This window comes from Lytechinus variegatus, chromosome 7, assembly GCF_018143015.1.
Source record: "Lytechinus variegatus isolate NC3 chromosome 7, Lvar_3.0, whole genome shotgun sequence".
NCBI classification, from domain to species: Eukaryota; Metazoa; Echinodermata; class Echinoidea; order Temnopleuroida; family Toxopneustidae; genus Lytechinus; species Lytechinus variegatus.
Window position 1 is genome coordinate 26,486,285 of NC_054746.1, and position 20,694 is coordinate 26,506,978.

The following is a 20,694-nucleotide window of genomic DNA, read 5'->3' on the forward strand; positions in this document are numbered from 1 at the left end:
GCCAAGCAGATACCACCGCATTTATTATTCTCTCCTGACGAGTGGCCGAGTATGGTGTCTTGATACTTGATGTATAGCGTAGTAGGTTTCACGGTACACCATGTATTTTTCTTGGGCAAGTGTTGGTCCTGAAAGGGACCACCCAATATTGATGTTCTGACAAGTGTGTTCTTGTCGTCTTCAGGAGAATGATACTTGATGTAGTAATCCGTTTGGCAGCTCATATAGAAGCTATACTGGGATGATGAATTAATTGAGCCACGGGAAGGAGTGTCATGAAGTGCAGAAATGGTGATGGATAGACAAAGCAATTTTGTACATGTACAGTAAAACATGCTATGCAGAGTGCAAGTAAAAACCAAGCTTTTGACTTTTTGTTGCTACAATACAATTCCTCCACAACCATAGGAAATTTGCAACATATGCCGCATTTATTATTCTCTCTTGAAGAGTGGCCGTGTATGAATAGAATATTTCTATATACTGCCAAACAAGTTCCAGTTAACCTATTGTACCCAATAGATTTACTGGCTTTTGATCATGAGTTTGAAGGATTTATAATGCCTCCCATACCCTGGGAAAGGCGTGCCGCTGTACTGATTCACAGTTTCGCCGTCCTTTGAACACATCACCCTTTCTAAGCCCATGCTTTGCTTGATTACATTTTGCAAGAAGTAGCTCCAACTGTGACATATGAATCATATTTCAACCTGCATTGAGCTCCTGTTTAGGATGATCCAAAGGACTAACAAGCTTCTTAGTATTGTGAATGAAGTCTTGTTCCATGAGATTGTAGACTTGAGGCATCCCTTGCTCATGTTTGAGAGAGGCAGAAATTCCAAAATTAGGATGGTCTATTGAGTACTGTTCAGGGCTATAACTTTCGTTTTGTGAATCTCCATCAGATGCGTGGCCCACATGGGGACTAAGTACAGGAGGAAGGTGCTTGTCGTAGAGCTCGTGATTTAATTGCCATTGGTTTGATACATCTGTATGGGTGACTTTGTTGCAAGTTAGAGATAGCAAAGCTACAAGTGCAGGCAACTCCTCATGTCGAAGGGCTGAAAACAGACCCTTTTCGATGCTTTATGTGGATGCATGCACGTCGTACGTGATATCATGAGTGAGCCATGATTTTCAATTGGAATCCTACATAGCATCTTTTCTTTTTAATCCTTAATTTTAGTATAGACAAGATGATGGGAAATTTGGGAAAGCTACTGTGAAAAATACTGAGGATTCTTGCTAAAGCAGTGTTATGGATTTTTGTCAAAGTAACTTTGAGCACCATGCTAACACCACAAATAACTACATTAAATACATTTTTAACTTATGCAGGTCGTTACACCAAACATTCTCGTCACCTATCACAAACCCCATGGATTCTAGAGGGTGAAAGGAAGACAGAATCTTCTGTAGAGGAGCATATATGTAAACCAATTCAAGAAGCATTAAGAGCAGCAGGTTTGTTAAATTCTTTAATAAAAACATTCAATGAACATATTTTTGTTTGTTTCAGTAGTGATTTGTTTGTTTTTTTCTTTTAAATTTTCATTTATACCGCAGTTGTACTGGATTTTCAACTCAGTGCGAGCCTGCTGTTGAGTGATCATCCCACAAGAAGCCTGCATCAAATACATTTGTCGTGGGCAATAAAACGTTACATTAAATTGCCTTGGTGTATTTATACTTGATCACGTCACTCCATACAAAAGCGTTCAAAACACATCATGACCCCTATGTCGGAGAATGATAAGCACAAGCCTTAATGGCTAACTTCACAAACTTGTAAAAAAAAGCCTACATGGTTTTGATGCAGTGCTGATTCAAAGTTGCTGCTTAACTGTTTGTCTGACAGCAGCTGTGGAGCAGCTCTGAAACTGATACTGATAGGCACAATTGCTAATTATTTTGATGTGGGGAAAATATGAGGCTGTGTTACTCTGCAAAAGTTTGATCCTGCAGGGCATATTTATACTGACTTCCGTCTTGTATATATCATGTGAATTCTTGTCTAATCAATGATACACATTGGAACAGGTAAGGGAATGCTCCCAATCACTTTACAGTTCCTAGTAGTTGAGTCCTAATTATGGATTTATTTTATCATCCAGATTATCGGTTTGCTTCATCTGGTAGAGAGGATGTTGATGTAAGGACATTAGGCAGAGGTGAGTTTGAAAATTATATCTTATGTTAATTACAGATTTACCGTAATACATGTAATAGAATGGGTTGCAGTATCTTTTGTGCAATCTTATGGTCATTCCCACATTTTTTTTCTTTTTAAAATGGTGATATGGTCAAATGTATATCTTTTTATTTAATGCTGTGGTTACCTTTTGCGATTTTACAATTTCAATATTTACGATTAGTTAAGACTTTGAAAATTCTCAAAGCCACGATTAAAGCAAAATTAAATGAATACTGTGTAGGACAAGAGATGCTGAAAAGTTTTTATCTGTAATGTTTGAATAATTAGAAAAATGTGTGATACATATTAGTGTCATGGGGCATTTCATTGCACTTTAATTCAATTTAATTCACAAATGATCGAATTTGTACATACAATTTTATAATTCTACAGGGAGGCCATTTGTGGTAGAGGTTGTCAACCCACGTAAGAATATTGTCTGTGTAGAAGAATGCAAAGGACTCCAGGAGGTGGGTTCAAATTATGTATTTTATTTTCATATATTCAATGTTAGACACACCTTTGGCCATGAAATTTGTCAGGAATCTCACTCAGTTTCTTTTCTCTTCTGATTGTCCCATTTAAACACAAACTAAACAATGGGGAATTAAGAAGGGAAAAGACCCTGAATAAGAGGCACTTTTTATGTATCCGTTACGTTTAACAATCAAACTCAACATCTGTTTTATTTAAATTATTATATTTCTCTGTACAGTCATTAGGGATGTAGAAAACTTGCACCAAAGTCACTTGAAATGATGGGCACAACATGTGCTTAGGCTGCCTCTGCTCTACAAGGAAATACATGTTTGTCAGACATTTTATGATGAAACAGATATTTTTCTGTCAGAATTTGCCAATATGTGTGGTCACAATATCATTTTGAGCAGCCAAGGTATACACAAAGACAAATTGATTTCAGTTTTTAAAATGGAGGAAAATGTACATGTACCTAAATTCTTAAGATGTTTTGCTCTGTGCACATGCTCTCTTGAAGGGTGGTTCTGACCAACACAATAAGTAGTGTTGATTGATGGATATATTTTAATACTAGTCAGTCATGAATAATCACTCTTTTTTTCTGAATAGTTTCATTTGAGAAATTATGAAAACATTATTTTGTTCCTCTGTGCTTGCTGTAGGAGATTAATAAAAGGACATCAGATGTTGGTGTGAGGGATCTTCAGATTGTCGGCAAGTAAGTCAAACATTACAGCACTTGCATGATTAATCATGTTCATTCATTGATAACAGTCCACTGCTCTTAACACAATATTCATGAGCAAACGCAATTTCTTCAATTATGCAGTTCATATAGCAAGAGTAAGTGGATATAGTCACTTCCTAGACTTAGTACATTTTTATAAAATGAAATCTATGTTGTCACAGTTTTGTAACTCAGAGGTATCATTTCAACTTGATTATTACATTTCATAATTTAGAGATAATTTGGAGTGTATTTGATGGACATGGAAGAATCCCCAAGGCAAATAATATATGCTAAATAATATTGTTTTTATAAAAGCCTGTCTTCTTGATATATCAACAGAGATGCAACAATGAAATTAAAAGAGGGAGAGACTGAAAAGAAGAAGTCATACATGGCCTTAGTAAGGGTAGCATCACCAGTATGCCAAGAAGATCTGGACAAATTAAATACTGATCAGGTAATATAAAAATCTAGTTCTATTTTAAAATAAGTATACATGGAGAGAGTAAAATCACCCTTTATCTTTTTTTTTATTAAGAATTTTATTCATATTTTATTACAGGGTTCATTTTGGTTAAGAAATTTTGGATATTTAGGGATTTTTTTGTTGGATGTTTACAGAAACAATCAAGATGATTTAACACTGAGCTAGCAAATTTTCATGTGCACCTGCTCTGTATGCTTGGCATTCAGATGATTTTTGTCTCACCTGCATAGCAGAGTGAGACTATAGGCGCCGCTTTTCCAACGGCGGCGGCGACGGCATCAACATCAAATCTTAACCTGAGGTTAAGTTTTTGAAATGACATCATAACTTAGAAAGTATATGGGCCTAGTTCATGAAACTTGGCCATAAGGTTAATCAAATATTACTGAAGATCCTATTAGAGTTTCATGTCACATGACCAAGGTCAAAGGTCATTTAGGGTCAATGAACTTAGACCATGTTGGGGGAATCAACATCAAAATCTTAACCGGAGGTTAAGTTTTTGAAATGTCATCATAACTTAGAAAATATATGGACCTAGTTCATTAAACTTGGACATAAGGTTAATCAAGTATCACCAAACATCCTGCATGAGTTTCACGTCACATGACCAAGGTCAAAGGTCATTTAGGGTCAATGAACTTTGGCCGATTTGGGGGTATCTGTTGAATTACAATCAAAACTTTAAAAGTTTTTGGATCTGATTCATGAAACTTAGACATAATAGTAATCAAGTATCACTGAATATCCTGTGCAAGTTTCAGGTCACATGATCAAGGTCAAAGGTCATTTAGGGTCAATGAACTTTGGCCGAATTGGGGGTATTTGTTGAATTACCATCATAACTTTGAAAGTATGTTGGTCTAGTTTATAAAACTTGGACATAAGAGTAGTCAAGTATCACTGAACATCCTGTGCACATATTAGGTCACATGACCAGGGTCAAAGGTCAATGAACTTTGGCCATAATGGGGGTATCTGTTGAATTACCATCATAACTTTGCAAGTTTATTGATCTGACTTTTGAAACTTGGACATAAGAGTAATCAAGTATCACTGAATATCCTGTGCAAGTTTCAGGTCACATGATCAAGGTCAAAGGTCATGTGAGATCAATGAACTTTGGCCGCATTGGGGGTATTTGTTGAATTACCATCCTATCTCTGTAAGTGTATTGGTCTAATTCATAAAACGTGGAAATAAGAGTAACCAAGTATCACTGAACATCTTGTGTGAGTTATAGTAGTTTTCAAAGTCAGCACTGCTGCTATGTTGAATTGCGTGATGCAGGTGAGATGGCCAGAGGCATTCCACTTGTTGTTTATATTGCAAATCAGGGTCTTGTGTGATGACAAGTCAAATGACATAGAATTTTTTTTCTGCTGTAGAAACTTCAACAAAGCCATAAATAAATTCAGCAATTTCAAAATGTGTAACCCTATTTTGGAAAGAGTGATTTATGAATGTTTTGAAAGAGGATTATATTTGTACTGCTTTCAATGTAATTTGTACTGGATTGTTATATTTCTAGGAAATAGTTTTGAAGCAGAAAACACCAATCAGAGTTCTTCACAGGCGCCCCCTTGCCACTAGGGAACGTTCTGTTCATTCCATGACAACAGAGAGAGTAGATGACCTCAACTTTAAACTCTTTTTATGTACACAGGCAGGAACGTATCCTTTTGAATTTACAACCAAGTGATGATTAGAAAAGGAAAAGAATACTTCAGTATATGTTAATACTACATTGGTTGAGAAGATATTATTTGCTGGCAGTATCTATCATCACTATTTGAATGAAGTATCACAAGAGACCAAATTTCATTAAAACAAAACTGATACTGTTAAATGTTTTTAATCTCACAAAGTTTTTAGAGTCTTTCATGGTCTCATTTGATTCCACAGATATTTTACTATTGCGGTATATAAATATTCAAGTGCATACTAGTACTATTATACTTCCAAAATAACCTTTGAATGTGTTGTATCTCCAATTTTGTTTGTGTCTGTTGAAATCCTCTTAGATTAGTTTGTGCAAGTGATCATTTCTTCCACTATTCCCTTAAAAAAAAATCATGCCCATGTATTATTTGCAAACTTTGTAGTGGCAGATGGTAGAAAAGAATTATTTTATTATCTACTTCATGTATTCATTACATGTTTTAACTGATTTTAAAAGAAATCTGATCAAGATACTTATGTTGGAGGAAATAGTGTTCAAGAAAGTTTTCTTTTGCCATTAAGTAGGTTTAGAACTGATGCAGCATACAAATGGCAGCAAACATACAGCAGCATGTACCGAAAGCCCTTAAATCTCAGGCAAATTGGACTTGTATTCAAAGATGAAGCTATACTAATCTATAATATGTTTAAATGTTAGAGTGGGACTTTTGTTTAAATTGCCAATGGCTGAATGTTATAAGTAAGAGTATGCTTTGTATTTCAGTGTCAAAGTATTCATTTGACACAATTCACTTTCATATACATTAAAAAAATAAATTATTTCATGTTGTCTTTGACCAATTTTCATTTATATTCTTTAAACTTCATACCACTGATGTTAAAAGTAACCTTACATTGTATTATCCTTAATGTGGATCATTAGATACATTAAGGAGTTTGTACATGGTGACCTTGGTAGAACCCAACCTAATGTAGGAACAATTCTCAATACAGATGCTGATATCACAGAGCTGGATGTCACAGTAAGTTCATTTACCTCTGCATAGAGATTCTATATCGTATTTTTTAACGATATGATATAAATAAAACGTTAGGTAATACTCCCCCTCCCTTGTGGGTTTTTCGAGAAATGGCGCAAATCTGGTTATTAATCAGTAATGAAATATGTAAAAATTTATCACCGTTTATCTTGTTATCTGTGTATAGAACTGTTTAAAAAAAATAACTGATTATTTAATAGGCATGGGACGTTAAAAATATTCATCACCATCCAGAAATAGAATATCATTATTCCATTTTTAGTTTGTAAATACGGGTATTGTATTTTGTGTATGCTTTGAGGTACAAATTGACACTTCAGGAACAAAAGATGGGAGAAATTTGCAGCAAATTTCGTGTTTTCAAGTAGATTCAAGACCAAATAAAATTGTAGACAGTTATGTTGTTTTTAATTTCCTCTGAATTTCTCTTTGATATTATTCATACCGCAGCAATGTAAAGAGATAATTATAGTTTGCAGTTTAAGCAAATAAAATCAATGCATTGTATTAGTCATTATTCAAAAATCCCAAGATATTATTTTCATGATTGATGAACAAATATTCCACTAATCTCATTCTTTATTTTCTACCCTCAGGCTGTGCATGTAGATTGGCCACCTGAATTAGATGACTCATAGAGGACTCAAACAGACATCAACAATTGAGGTCAGACACAGAAGATGCTATTATGTACAAGCTTTAATGTAGAAAATGATACATTATCAGAGCTACAACTATGTTACAGAAATATACTGAGATTCAAACAATTAGGTAAAATTTTTTTTTTTCAATTCTGTTGTATTCCACTTTGATTAATATTTTTGTAAATTGTCCATTAAGTTGACAAGCAGATAGCAGATATTCTAAAAGAAATTTGAATATTAACTTTCTTTTAAAATCTATTAAAATGATTGCTTTACATTTTATAATTTGGCAATCTTGGTTTGGCCAAGTTCTCCAATGCTTGCTCATACAGTACTGAGTTTTGACTACCGGTAGCAATTAATTTATACTTTATTAGGTTTTCCTACAAAAGGCAAGGCAAGCTAGAATAATAAAGAAAATGAACAAACTAATATTAAAAGCATAGATTGGATCATGCTATTCACAAACCTTGGTTATTTTTTTTTTACATAATACATTACATACTTTGTCTATAGGTATTAATTTGAGTTTATAATGTATTGACGTCCATGAAACTTTAAAACTATGTGATTTGAATTCTTATATTTCATGTGATAGCAATTTCAGAGGAGCTGAAGTAAGCTTAGAACACTCATGAATTTAGGAATGGAAACTTTAAGAAAAAAACCACAATTTATCATCAATGTGGACTCATGGTACAATACCTTATCATATAAATACAGTAAAATTTCTAATATTACTAACCTTACTTTCCAGTGTTTGAATTTGTCTTGTTCTAATTTTATATCTCATTTATTGTATGCTCCAATAATTTTTACCAACACCACCAAGTGTCACATTCAAATACTTATAAATATGCATCCATGTTTTATTCAAGTATATTACACGACTTTGAATTTTCATCAATTAGCAAGTCTTACAACTTTGGGAAATATTTTATATGTGATGCAAAAGCTATTGTATAAGTTTTTTTTCGAATGTATGCCGTTTTACTTTATTTCCCTTTAGATATCTTGCTTACAAATTTGATTTCTATGGCCCATATTCCAAAGTCCAGTTTGTCTTATTACATGGTCTAATTCTTCAAAAAATTATTGGAAGCCAAACATGCCTAAATGTTGTTTACTTAGTTTGTCATGTTCTATGACTTTATTTCCCCATGCCTCAATGGTGAAGAAAACTTTGATTGTTATTATACACAGACAGTTATGAATGAATTGAGTAGTAAATGTGCTGACAAATGGAACCTACAATTTTTTGAAATTGGCTTTCCATAGCTTCGATAGCTTTCCATAGTAAAACCACAACTTTAGACCAAGGTTTAGATTAAGCAAGAGTTCAGAATATGGGCCAATGTGTCTCTGGGCAACCTAGCACAGCAAACGATGATCTTCGTCTCCAAGCAAGATCCTACAAGATAAAAAAAAAATCAAAAGAAGAAATTGTCAAAAAAAATAAATTGGGAAACAAATCTGAAGAAAAACAATAAAAGGGTACTAACTCAAGTTGCAAGAAAGGTAAAAGTAGTCATTATCATGTTTCTTTTCACCATATTTAGAAAAAAATATGAAAATTAAGGACAACTTCAAAGGACTGCTCTTCAGATGATTTGACATTAAAAATATGGAAATCGGCTGAAATATTCAAGGTGAATCCATGCATTTTGTTTGCACCAAGTCAAAAAAAAATTTGGGGGGAGGTGGGGGTATATCCAAGTTAAAAGACAGTTGGTTTGATACTTTTATGACCTTTTAGCACTGTTTGAAACATTGAAATACAAAATTTTCTAAAATATTTTATAATTTTGTACCAAATTTATTCTCAATTTGAGTGTATATCAATATTGTCTTTGTGGTACTGCCAAGTTTGCTATTCTTTAATTTATGTGAGTTTTTCACAGGGGCTTTCAGATTCTAGAAAATGAAGGGTTTACCTGTATGTAAAACAGTTTTTTGATATTCTTTGAAAAGAAGCCATCATTGCCTCTTAAAACTTCATCTCATTGAAAAAAAAAAATGAGTGGAGTGAGGATGAAGGAGAACAAATCAGCCACTCTTTTTAACAGTGACTGTTGGTGACATGATAATTATGCAAATGAATTACATGATTTTATTTCTTAGTAATCATTTCCACCCGATAATGGTAAAGAAAACATTGCTATATATGTTAGTGATGCAAAGGAATCAGAAATGGGACAGTACTCAATATGTTCCTGCCTTTTCACCGCCGTGGTATTAAAATAAATGTTTAATGAATGTAACAAAAATCAGACAAAATTTTATTTGAATGTCTCATGCCCTACACAGTGTAGGCTTAAATTGTGTAGATATTTACTCATTAAAAATTGTTTGATATCAATGAAGATATCAGGTTTCATACAAATTAATAAAGATTATTATTTTTCAATTTTGTATATAAAAACTTCAGTTTTATCTCATTTTTGTGTGCTTTTCAGAGGGTTGACAAAAGTATCAGCTTATATTTTCTCAACTTTTTAAGAAATTTCAAGCCTCTTACATGTATATCCCCTTCATGAGATATTGGCAGAAAAAAAGAGATCTATTTAGACATGATAAAGGAAGAAATAACTAATTTTTGAAAAATAAGTTCCATAAAAAGTTATGAAATTTGAAGCATCAATACTCTTTGTGTACTCATCAAATTCCTCATGTTAACCAAATTTACAATATTGCTAAAAATGACTGGTTTTGCAGAGATCTCACTCTGTTATTACTGAGGAATGGTCAAGTTTTTGTGTACGAAACATGATGAAAGCACTCTGCTAAATGCTACTATTATGATGCAATATTTCCATTTGAATATTGCCTCAAATTCTACATCAAGAATTTTCCAAATTTATACTCCGCCATTTAACAAATAATATTGTTTTGTTTTTACTTGCACCTCTCTTCTCTTTCAATTGAAGATTATTTTTTATAACATTCAATTGTTCATTTACCAGCTGACTTTGAGAATCTCTTAAGTTTCTTAATGGAAAATGAAACCATGGGTAAATGTTAATTTTACTGAAAAGAGAAAATGGAGAGTTTCAAGCAATTAAAAAACTTTCCATCAAAATCAGTTTTTCTAAATGAGGAAGTTATGAAAGTTAAACAAATCTCAATTTACAGTTCTCATTTCATAAAGGTGTTGCTTGTCTTTTTATGAACACAAGAGAAGTTTGAAATATATCTTTCCATTATGTATCTTGGGCTATTGAGACAAGCTGCACCTCGAGAGAAAGTGGGTTAAATTTTGTGCCAAAAATATATGAGAGTTTTATTACTACACCTGCACTTTTAAGAAACATTTCCATTGTCAGAAACGCCATTATAACTAAATTGAAATTTCAGACTTTTCTAACTTTCTCATTACTAACTGATAGTGGTGAAACTTGATAACTTTTTTTTTAATTTCATAACCAATTTCTCTATTCATTGAAAATTAATATTTCTCCAGCGTTTCCTTCTCCTTCAATCACACTTTGATCAGGCCCTCCCGAATTGGGGAAGCAATGGGTTAAATTACCTGAAGAAAAGTGAAGCTATTGCTGCTCCAGCCATGGGTCCAACCCAGTAGATGTAATGGGCATCCCATGTATCGGAAACAATGGCGCTACCAAAACTCACGGCGGGGTTGAAGCCGCCTCCTGCTGTGTAGAATCTGAATGAAACAAAAATGATGTGGGATTATGACATGATGAGGCTACTGAAATGATTTTAATACCATTGGTAAATGATGATAATTATACTTAATTCTTTTCTTTAAAAAGCATGTTACATGGGATCTTTCCACCAAGCCGAGGGTTCACAAGAGGGGAGACCGCAACTTAGTAAACAAAATAATATGTTCAAGGGTCTATTTCATTTTACACTGAAGAATAAGCTAAGCTGGAAGTCTTAAAATTGATGTAGACAAACATCTTCATTAAAGAAAATATCATGTGAAAAAATCAGCCCTATGGACAATCCCTGCAACATGTAGCAAAGCAGCAGATACCTATGTGTCTAAATCAAGAAGAAAAGTAAAATATTGGATAAGAACAAAGTAAATCTGGGGAGCTTTTCATCAACATTTGACATCTGACAAGCTGTCAGATATGACAACTCTCCTTGATTTTGATTGGCTGAGAAGCACAGATGTCTGTTACTATCATGGTAACTGCAAGACAAACAGACAGATTTCATGAAATGCTACTCAGATGTTATGGTGTAATTGGTTACACACCATTTGTTCCTGCAACAATTACTCCCGGCTTAATTTTGTCTGAGATGCAAGGTTGTTGCAATAGGATTTTTGTTAGGTTTAGGGTGGGGTATACTGTGAAACCCAGGGTTAAAGTTGGTCATTAGTGTGTGGAATTTAGAGCGGAGCAATTGTCGCTGGATCAAATGCCATGGAACCGTTTCATACAAAGTTAGAAGATAATATGAATTTGTCTCAATTTATTATGTTAACTTATTTTAGGCCATTTAATTCAAGCATATCAATCTTGTGTGTCACCTGAAAATAGGGGCATTGGCCTGGCCAGGGAGGTAACCCGACACATGCTCCGGCGACGATTACTCCGGTAACAAATGCTCCCCAAAATGCGACATTTGCTCCGCGACATTTGCTCCTCGACATTTGCTCCGCCGATATTTGCTCCGCCGACTGTTGCTCCGCCGATATTTGCTCCGCGGACTGTTGCTCCGCCGAAATTTGCTCCGCGGACTGTTGCTCCGCCGACAGCTGCTCCGCCGACAGTTACTCCGCCGACAGTTGCTCCACCGACAATTGCTCCACATGTAGGGACAAATGCTCCGGCGATAAATGCTACCCGAACGACACATGCTCCGGTGACAATTGCTCCGCCAATATTTGCTTCGCATGTAGGGACAGTTGCTCCGCATGTAGGGACAAATGCTCCTCTGATAATATCCACTGAATTTTTTTTGTGTGTGTGTAAAACTAACAACGCTTCTTCTCCAAAGCTGTATGGTTTTTATCATTATTCTATACATTTTTAACATTTCTAATTTATTGTTTGGCTGAACTTAAATTTCCCATCAACGCTTTTATCTCGATTATTTCTCCCTTTCTTTCCTTGAAAACCACTTTCTCCCCCGTCCCTCTCTCCTCCTGTACTAAAATTTGTTTCTCTCTCTACATTCATGACTTCTGTTCCTTATTTCTTTTACAACCTCTCCCATCTTCTATCTCTTAAGCTAATATGCCTAAGTAGGGCAGGAAATCATGGCCTGAAAACCGGACATTTCAAGAACTTTGGTAATTATGAATAAGATGAATGAGTGAATACATTTTAACAATTAATGCAAGTGCAAATCGCGAGCCGAAACTTTTGGTAGACTGTCACGAAATGTGGAATTTAAGGAGCTTGTTGTATAATCGATATTGAGACATACATTACTTGCCAATCAAAATGCGAGCGTGCAGCGCCAGCTGATACGTTTTGACTATCAGACCTGCAAAAGGATACTTTGAAAACTTTATGGAATACACAAAATTAATAAAGGTAACTGATAAGTTAACATTTGCAAGCGTGCAGCACGAGCAGAAAATATTAATGTTCAGATCGTAAAACTAACATTTTTAAAAATCACTTTAAAACAATCAATTTGTAAATCAAATTAATGAAAGTTTGATATCCGCGTTGAAATATATTTTGCATACTGACTTCCAAACTTGATATTTAAGCTCCAAATTGAACAAGATAATTATGTAAATCAAACAGGCAATGCGAGCACGAAGTGCGAGCGAAAATTTTATATAGTGAAATATGAAAGATTCTTTTTATTTTCCAAGTCTTTCACTTCTTCTTTTTTCTCTCTTTTCCCTGTTTTTTTTCTTCTTTTTCCCCCTTTTTCTCTTTTTTTTGCTCCGCCAATAGTGGGGACCCGGGCCCCTCGCCCCTGGATCCGCCTATGATATAAAGTGGCACAACAACTTGAATGGTAAAACAAAACAATACAAAAGAGTATGTAACGCAAAAGGATGTAACAAATATTTTCGTCAGAGCAAGTGTCTTGTCTTCTTTTAGGCCTAGTTAGCAGAGCAATTGTTATTCGAGGAGCATTTGTCGCAGGTATTTTATTTAGGTCTTATATTTATTCTTTTAAAGCAACATGCCGAGAAACTGTCGATGGAGCAATTGTGGACGGAGCAATTATTGGCGGAGCATTTGTCCCTACATGCGGAGCAAATGTCGGTGGAGCAACTGTTCCTACATGCGGAGCAAATATTGGCGGAGCAATTGTCGCTGGAGCATGTGTCGTTCAGGTAGCATTTGTCGCCGGAGCATTTGTCACTAAATGTGGAGCAATTGTCGGTGGAGCAACTGTCGGCGGAGTAACTGTCGGCGGAGCAAATGTCAGCGGAGCAACAGTCGGCGGAGCAAATTTCGGCGGAGCAACAGTCGGCGGAGCAAATATCGGCGGAGCAAATGTCGGCGGAGCAAATGTAGGCGGAGCAAATGTCGAGGAGCAAATGTCGCGGAGCAAATGTCGCATTTTGGGGAGCATTTGTCACCGGAGCAATCGTCGCCGGAGCATGTGTCATGGATTTGGCCAGGGATGTCAAATTCTAAATAATATACATAATACCTGTATGACTTCAAAGTGTCCCGTTTTTCGACTGTCAAAATTTGTTCACCTTGATATTGTCAAAATACACTCCTTTGACAAAATGAGTAATGTAGATTGAGAAAAAAATATATAAATGAACTTTATACACATGGGTTGCTGTACTCTTTGATTGGCAAGGGAATTGACAGAAATAAAGATAATGCTTACGAGGCAATTGTCACCGAAGCAATGGCTATGCCATACACCATCGGGTCCTTCTTCTTGCCTGCCCGGCGATCATCGACGTTGGCTTGGAGATATGCCATGACAACCATCGTAGCAAGGAGGGTCTCTGTGATCATGGCAAGGTATGGGGAGGTATCCCAGTTATTGACCTTCATCCAGTCGTTGAAGCCATTGACGAGATGGTTGCCACGGAACACCGAGGCTCCGCCCTTGATCTCCTCGTAAGATGATGCATAGATGACGGCCTGGAAGAGCAGTAAGACAATTTAGAGTCAGTGGCAAGGACAGTATTCATCTACCTTTCTCCTTTTTGCTTTGTCTTGTCCCCATTTGATATATATATATTTTATCCTAATTTATAGAATCAATTTATTTACTTATTGTTTAAATCAATTGTAGACCCAAGATTTAAAAAAGAGGGGGCACAAAAGAGCCAATTTGAAAATAGATATAGGCAAAAATTACCCTTTTCCCCCTTTTATTTAACTGTATTCATTGGGTGATTCTCAAATAATCAGGCTCCTCACTCATTTCAAGAAAGAAAGAATGAGAAAAAAGCAGGAAGAGGAAGAGGCAAATGAAGATCCAGAAAGAAGAAAAGGAGAGAAAGAAAAGAGTAAAAAAGAAACAATCAAAATGAGATGGCAGAGGAGGAAGAGATGAAGGAGAAGAGAAGAAGGGAAATGAGGACAGTAGAAGAAGCTTGAAAGGAGGAGGACAAGGTGGAACAAGGCACAGAAGAAGGAGGAAGAGGAGAGTGGAAGTAAAGAATGGTGAAAAGAAGGAAAAAAGAAGACGAAAAAGAGAGGAAGTCTATTTGAAGAGGCTGAAATGAGGGGAAGAAGAGGAAGAATAGCCGCCGAAATATCAGTACCACTCGAAGTATGATCTATACATGATGCAAACATCATCATCTCCATATAGCCGTCAGTTTTGGAAAAATCATAAATCGAATATGACAGAGGTTAATGGGGCCTGATGTAGTTGGTCTCAATGGAACAATTGACTAACAGAGATTGAAGCGTTTGAGCTCTTGAACATCAATATTATTAAAGGCTTAAATTCTTACCTTTACGAATGCTGCACCAAGAACGGCACCTATCAGCTGAAGAGGAAGATAGCATAAGAGATTTACGATGTGAAGCCCACCAGACACGAAGGCTGCCAAACTGATCGCAGGGTTGAAGTGACCACCACTGTATTGTGGAAAAATGAAATAGAGAACTACTGCTGATTATGGTTTCTGATTGAAAGATTTAAGCGTATGGAAATATTAATGGAATGCGTTATATATATGTAAGTGCGTTGCATTAAGTTCGATCCGCACTGCTGCAATTTATTTTTATATGTTTTATTTATTTATTCATTTATCTATTTATAACGGTTCATTACAACAAGGGTATCTATAGCGGATAAAAAGCCGAATTGCATAACCCTTTTTTAAAAAATGTACATAAGAATACATTCGACATCAAACAAAAACGCTCAATTTACACGAATTCTACATTCATAAGAAACAGCAAAACACAAAGAAATGCTGTTAATCATGTAGGGGACGCATGTATTATGACATGCATTCCCATCATGATAAATCAAAATTGAAAATACATGCGGCCAAGTAACCGACAAGTAACAAAAAGCAATAAGTTCTGACTAACCAGAAAATAGTACGGAAGGGAGGAAAAAAGAAATCCAAGACTATGAGAAAGAGAAAAAAAATAGAGGAAAAGAGCAGGAGGAGCTAGGAAGAGCGGAAATATCAAGGGCGATAGAGTGTGTGTGTGAGTGTAACAATGAAAATTTTGTTATACTTTACAAGTCAACAGATCTAGTCAGTCAGAATGACATTTCGGCATACTTGTGGCGGGATTTTGCGGACAGGACCCGAATATTTTCCATAAATTCATCTCATCTTATGTATAGGATGTATTTATTATTATGTGTGTATGTGTGGGTGTAGGGGAAGGCGGGGTAAGTTGTGACAGTTTTTGCTTTTTGCATGTTAGAATTTATATGATTAATAATCTTGTCGAAATAAGTACCTTGCCTTGAAATTTCATTCTTTTCATTCATTTTGAATATAAAGAAACTTAAGTGTCATTCAAAATTTCAAACTGAGGGCGCAAAACAGGACAGGAGATGAATGTATACAGGGAAATGACATGAAGTTTAATACAATTTGATAAAAAAAATATTGTACTTTTTTATTTAATACGACACGAATTCCATACCTTCCTCTTTTTAAATTAGGAACCTGTTTGCCCCCAAATTATGGTTGTTTATAGCAATGAGCTGAAAAGCGGGAGAAGCTGACTTTATGGAGGTGACGGCAGAAACTGATATAAAGATTTTACCCGCTCGGAGCCGACCAGACCAGAAGTTGCGCGATCAATTGAAAAAAAAAGATAACTTCATACATTTACTTCGGCCTAACCTTACTCAAATTCATGCCCTAATGTATACAATTTTAACTTTAACTGGCAAGAAGCACATAGCTGAGGTGGAAAAACAGGGTTAGAGAAAAGGTGGGGGAACAATGGAGAACTTCAATATTGTCATTTAACCGCGCGTAGCGCGGAAGCAAAATTCATATATGAATTTAAAGCAAGAAGAGCGAAGGAGTTTCTCTTTTGAGAAAAAAATAAAGAATAAATAGAAAAAACACAAAGCTACCTTTCTTCCCTTTCCTTCCTTCCCTTTTCCTTTTCTCCTCTCCTTTTTTCCCTTCTTTTTTTTTCTTTTTGGGGACGTTTTTTTTTTTTGGGGGGGGGGCGACCGCCCCCCCTGGCTACGCGCCTGGATATGGCCTTGATCAGAACACTAGAAACTTGAGAAATGTCATGAATAATTACGAGCGAGCGGAGCAAGCGAGCCGAAATGTTTTAGTGCGTTTTTCCGTCAAAACATACAATTCTTCTCAATAGCTTGTTGGTAATGATTACATATTAGTTGATGATACATGTCCTTCTGCTCGTAAGTCTCATGATATGGCCTTGATCAAGAGACTAGAAACTTAAGAAATTTCATAAATGATTACGAGCGAGCGGAGTGAGCGAGCCGAAATTTTCGCGTTTTCCCGTCAAAACATACATTTCTTGTCAATAGTTTGTTAGTAAATCAAGTATTAGTCGATGCTACATGTCCTTCTATTCGTAACACTCATAATACGGCCTTGAACAGGAAACTAGATACTTATGGAATTTCATAAATTATTACGAGCGAGCGGAGCGAGCTAACCGACATTTTAGCGTTTTCCGTCATTTTGGTTTTCATATTGGTAAAACATATTTTGTAAGAAAACGTATGTCTTTGTCTTGGTTCACTTGTATTCATAAGTATACATCATGATAATCATGTATGGCATTGTTAATGGCGATACCGTGATCATGTCGGCGACATGCGGAAATAAAAGATATAATAAAATGGAGCGAGTGAAGCGATCGGAAATTTTTTCTGTGTTTTTCGTCGGAAACATGAGATTCTGTTCATTATTGCTGTCATATACATTATTGGGTAGGGGAACTGTCCGTAACCAGACCAAGGAGTTATCAGGCTCTTGCCCGATAACTCCTTGACCAGACCGACCTCTGGGGAGACAAGCAAAAAAAAAAAAAAAAAAAAAAAGGAAACGAAAGGGGGGGGGGGGGTTGAATCCCCCCCCCTTGCGTACGCGCCTGTTCACGCAGAGGCAATAATGGTTAGACTGATTCTTGAAATTACATTGCAGGATAAGATATATTTGCTAATTTTGAATGGCACATGGTAGTTAACGGTCCTAACTAACTTCGTAATTATGGTAGGCATGTATCTTTTAAAAAAGTTCCATTTTATAAAAATACATAGTTAATCGAACCATAATGATTATATCAGTTGTTTAGACTTCCGATAATAGATTCTGAAAACATCGTCAAGATTGCAAAAGAAGTATATTCGTAGATCTATAAGTTGAACTAACATGTCAGGAATAATATCATTGCGTCGGTAACTACTATGCAATTTATTTTGATAAAATAATCAGTATTTTATCACATGCTCATTTATTTTGATATCACCTGATATTGACGAAACTGATGCAAAGTGCTGCTATTCCGAGACCACTTGCAATAGCATAATCCAATAAATCGTGTGCTGTAACGGCCAAGCATACCATGAAGGCGTAAAAAAAGGTTCCTGCAAACTCCGCGAATGCTGGCTGTACTATGCTTTCCCACAAATTTTCTTCCTCTGCTTCTTTCTTGTAATCTCTTTCTCTTCTTCTCTCGACTGGATCTATCTGATCCTTCGGAGGCTTTCTTACACTTCCAGACATATTGAATAAGAGATGCAAAGATTTGTAACCAAAATTCTTCAATCCGAATGAATTCCTAGAGGTAAAATGGATGCCAACTTATCTCTTGTTTTGGCGGCTCAAAGTTCACGCTTAGGCGCTTATTAGCATTTGCTGAAATTCAGAGCATCAAAATGCTTTGAGATATAAAAAAATCATGATTACTTATTAACATTTGTGATAGACTTTATATCATCCGTTTGTAAGGTCTTCATTCATGACTGCTATAATACAGTTTGGAGAGCTATTAGGAGATAAGCCTCGGGGCAAGCCCAGATTGTAAACATTTGGAATATTGGAGTTAATATTAACCAGTAAATCAATATAACCGTATAACTCGGTGTCTCTCGGCGGTATTCATCTGCATAATCAAACAAGATGACTAACAACAATGATATTCATTCAATAAATTAGTTGTTTGATGGATCATGTTTTCTCCTATTCTCAAGTAAAATAAATATTTAATGATTGGCAATCGATCTCACATTAGAGCTTTTTTTCGAATTAATCTGGAAAAGGATATTGCATAATCATGTTTTTAATCTTGCCCCGTGTTTTGTAACCTTGAGAAGAACCTATGTAAAAAAAATGATGATGTTAATTTGAGATGACGGTGGGTTTAGAATTTTCAGAAATGTGCGAGTTTGGTGATGAAAAACTGAACATGCTCAAAGATCAATGAAACGCTGATCACATCTGATCAATTAAAAAAAATTACGCTTTTATTGACTCAAGCAGAGGCGTACCGTCATGGGTCACGGCATATGGGGGGGGGGGGAACCAGCACAAATTTTAAGTCAGTAGGCGCGCGAAATGAGCTCAATCGTCAGCTATACTGACATAAAAGAGACATTTCAAGGACTGTGCCATTGAACGGATGCGTAGGCCTATCTCCCTAATCAAATAATGCAAGCGCGAAGCGCTAGTTGAATCTTTTTATATTGAGACCTAAGAAATGGACATAATATATAAACATTTCTTAATCATACGCACTTGTCTCACTAAGCAAACAATGCAAGCGCGAAGTGCGAGCTGAAAATTTTGTATATATTGACCAAGGACATTTTATAGGATTATTTTGTTTAGGAATTCATGAAGAGCAAACACATCTCACCAAAGTCATCTAAATACGAGCGCCAAACAATTGCTGATTTTGTTAGAATTAACCTAAAGCACTTTTTGTATTTTTTTTTGACATTCAGACTAGAAGAGGGAAGGATTGTTTTTTTTAAGGAATCATGAAGAGCAGACCTATCTCACCAATGCACTAATGTGAACGTCGGCACGGACTGGAAATGTTTTATATTCAGTCCTTAAAGAGGGGCAATATGTCACCACATAAAACAATTATATCTCGAAGTGCGAGGAAATATATTTGGTGTATATTGATTTGATAACGGGATGTTTCAGTACAACATGATTATATATAAACAGATAATGCGAGCACCAGGAATGATGAACAAATAGGCCCGATGTTTCATAAAGTTATTAAAAACATTATGTATAATAAAATATATATATAATATACAAGTCTTCCTCCACTACGTTTCTCTTTCTTTCGGTGAAAGAAATAATAATAAAAATAAACGCTCTATTCAACTCGGCTGAGGCCTCGTTGAATAGAGCATCTTTATTGCACCTCTTGCGAAATCTCGCACCATCGCACTCATGCCTATTCGCTATTTGTATACTGTTGTTGAATTCACGTTTCTGTATAATCATTACTTGTATCCTCAATATCAGGAACTTTTATTTTCCGTAATCAATTCAGAGACATTTATAATAATGCGCTTGGGAGCGAAGCGACTTAGTGCTCGATCAGAATCATCACGTGAATACAGAATAACAAGGAATTATTAATTAGTCAATACACTTTATTGATACACAAAACAAATGTAAGGTAATGTTAAAATCACCAATAAAACAGTATAAGCATGGGTGTCGATCGATGTTCATTGACAGGGGATGACTGATATCTATACATTATTGTTTCTTTTATTTAAAGGAATTTGTTCTTTTAGTTTAAAAAAAAGAATGTAGTGGCTTTACGAGTCTAATTTTTTTAGGGGGCAGACATGGCATAAAGCACAATATTTATTTTTCTTTATAAGCTGCGAGCGAGCAAAGCGATCAGGCAAAAATTGACTTTTAACACATTATCTTATTTTATGATTGACATGATATTTCAAAATATAATTACCCGGTACATCTTTATATTTCACCCTTTTTTTCCTTTATTTTTCTTTGTTTCCTTCTTTCTTGGCGTAAACCCGTATTGAGTGGTACTTGACCCCAACAC

General features: G+C 35.6%; 2 protein-coding genes across 2 annotated transcripts in view; one reads left to right on the plus strand and one right to left on the minus strand.

The window, feature by feature from the left end:
- The window catches only part of LOC121418872 (tRNA pseudouridine synthase Pus10-like), a 24,988-nt gene extending 16,057 nt beyond the window's left edge, over positions 1-8,931 (plus strand). Inside the window, exons 11-18 of the mRNA XM_041613058.1 lie at positions 1,339-1,464; positions 2,115-2,171; positions 2,588-2,664; positions 3,337-3,392; positions 3,744-3,861; positions 5,423-5,565; positions 6,497-6,596; positions 7,211-8,931. Of these exons, the coding sequence (XP_041468992.1) occupies positions 1,339-1,464; positions 2,115-2,171; positions 2,588-2,664; positions 3,337-3,392; positions 3,744-3,861; positions 5,423-5,565; positions 6,497-6,596; positions 7,211-7,252 (719 nt within the window). The 3' untranslated portion in view covers positions 7,253-8,931. The remainder of the gene's footprint in view (positions 1-1,338; positions 1,465-2,114; positions 2,172-2,587; positions 2,665-3,336; positions 3,393-3,743; positions 3,862-5,422; positions 5,566-6,496; positions 6,597-7,210) is intronic.
- LOC121418873 (aquaporin-8-like) lies at positions 7,296-18,506 on the minus strand. The gene is made up of 5 exons (XM_041613060.1): positions 18,121-18,506; positions 15,138-15,264; positions 14,051-14,313; positions 10,788-10,922; positions 7,296-8,669 (listed from the first exon to the last, which is right to left on the minus strand). Exons 1-5 carry the CDS (start codon positions 18,375-18,377, stop codon positions 8,630-8,632), a joined length of 822 nt encoding a protein of 273 aa, XP_041468994.1. The 5' UTR covers positions 18,378-18,506; the 3' UTR covers positions 7,296-8,629.
- Positions 18,507-20,694: the final 2,188 nt, after the last annotated feature.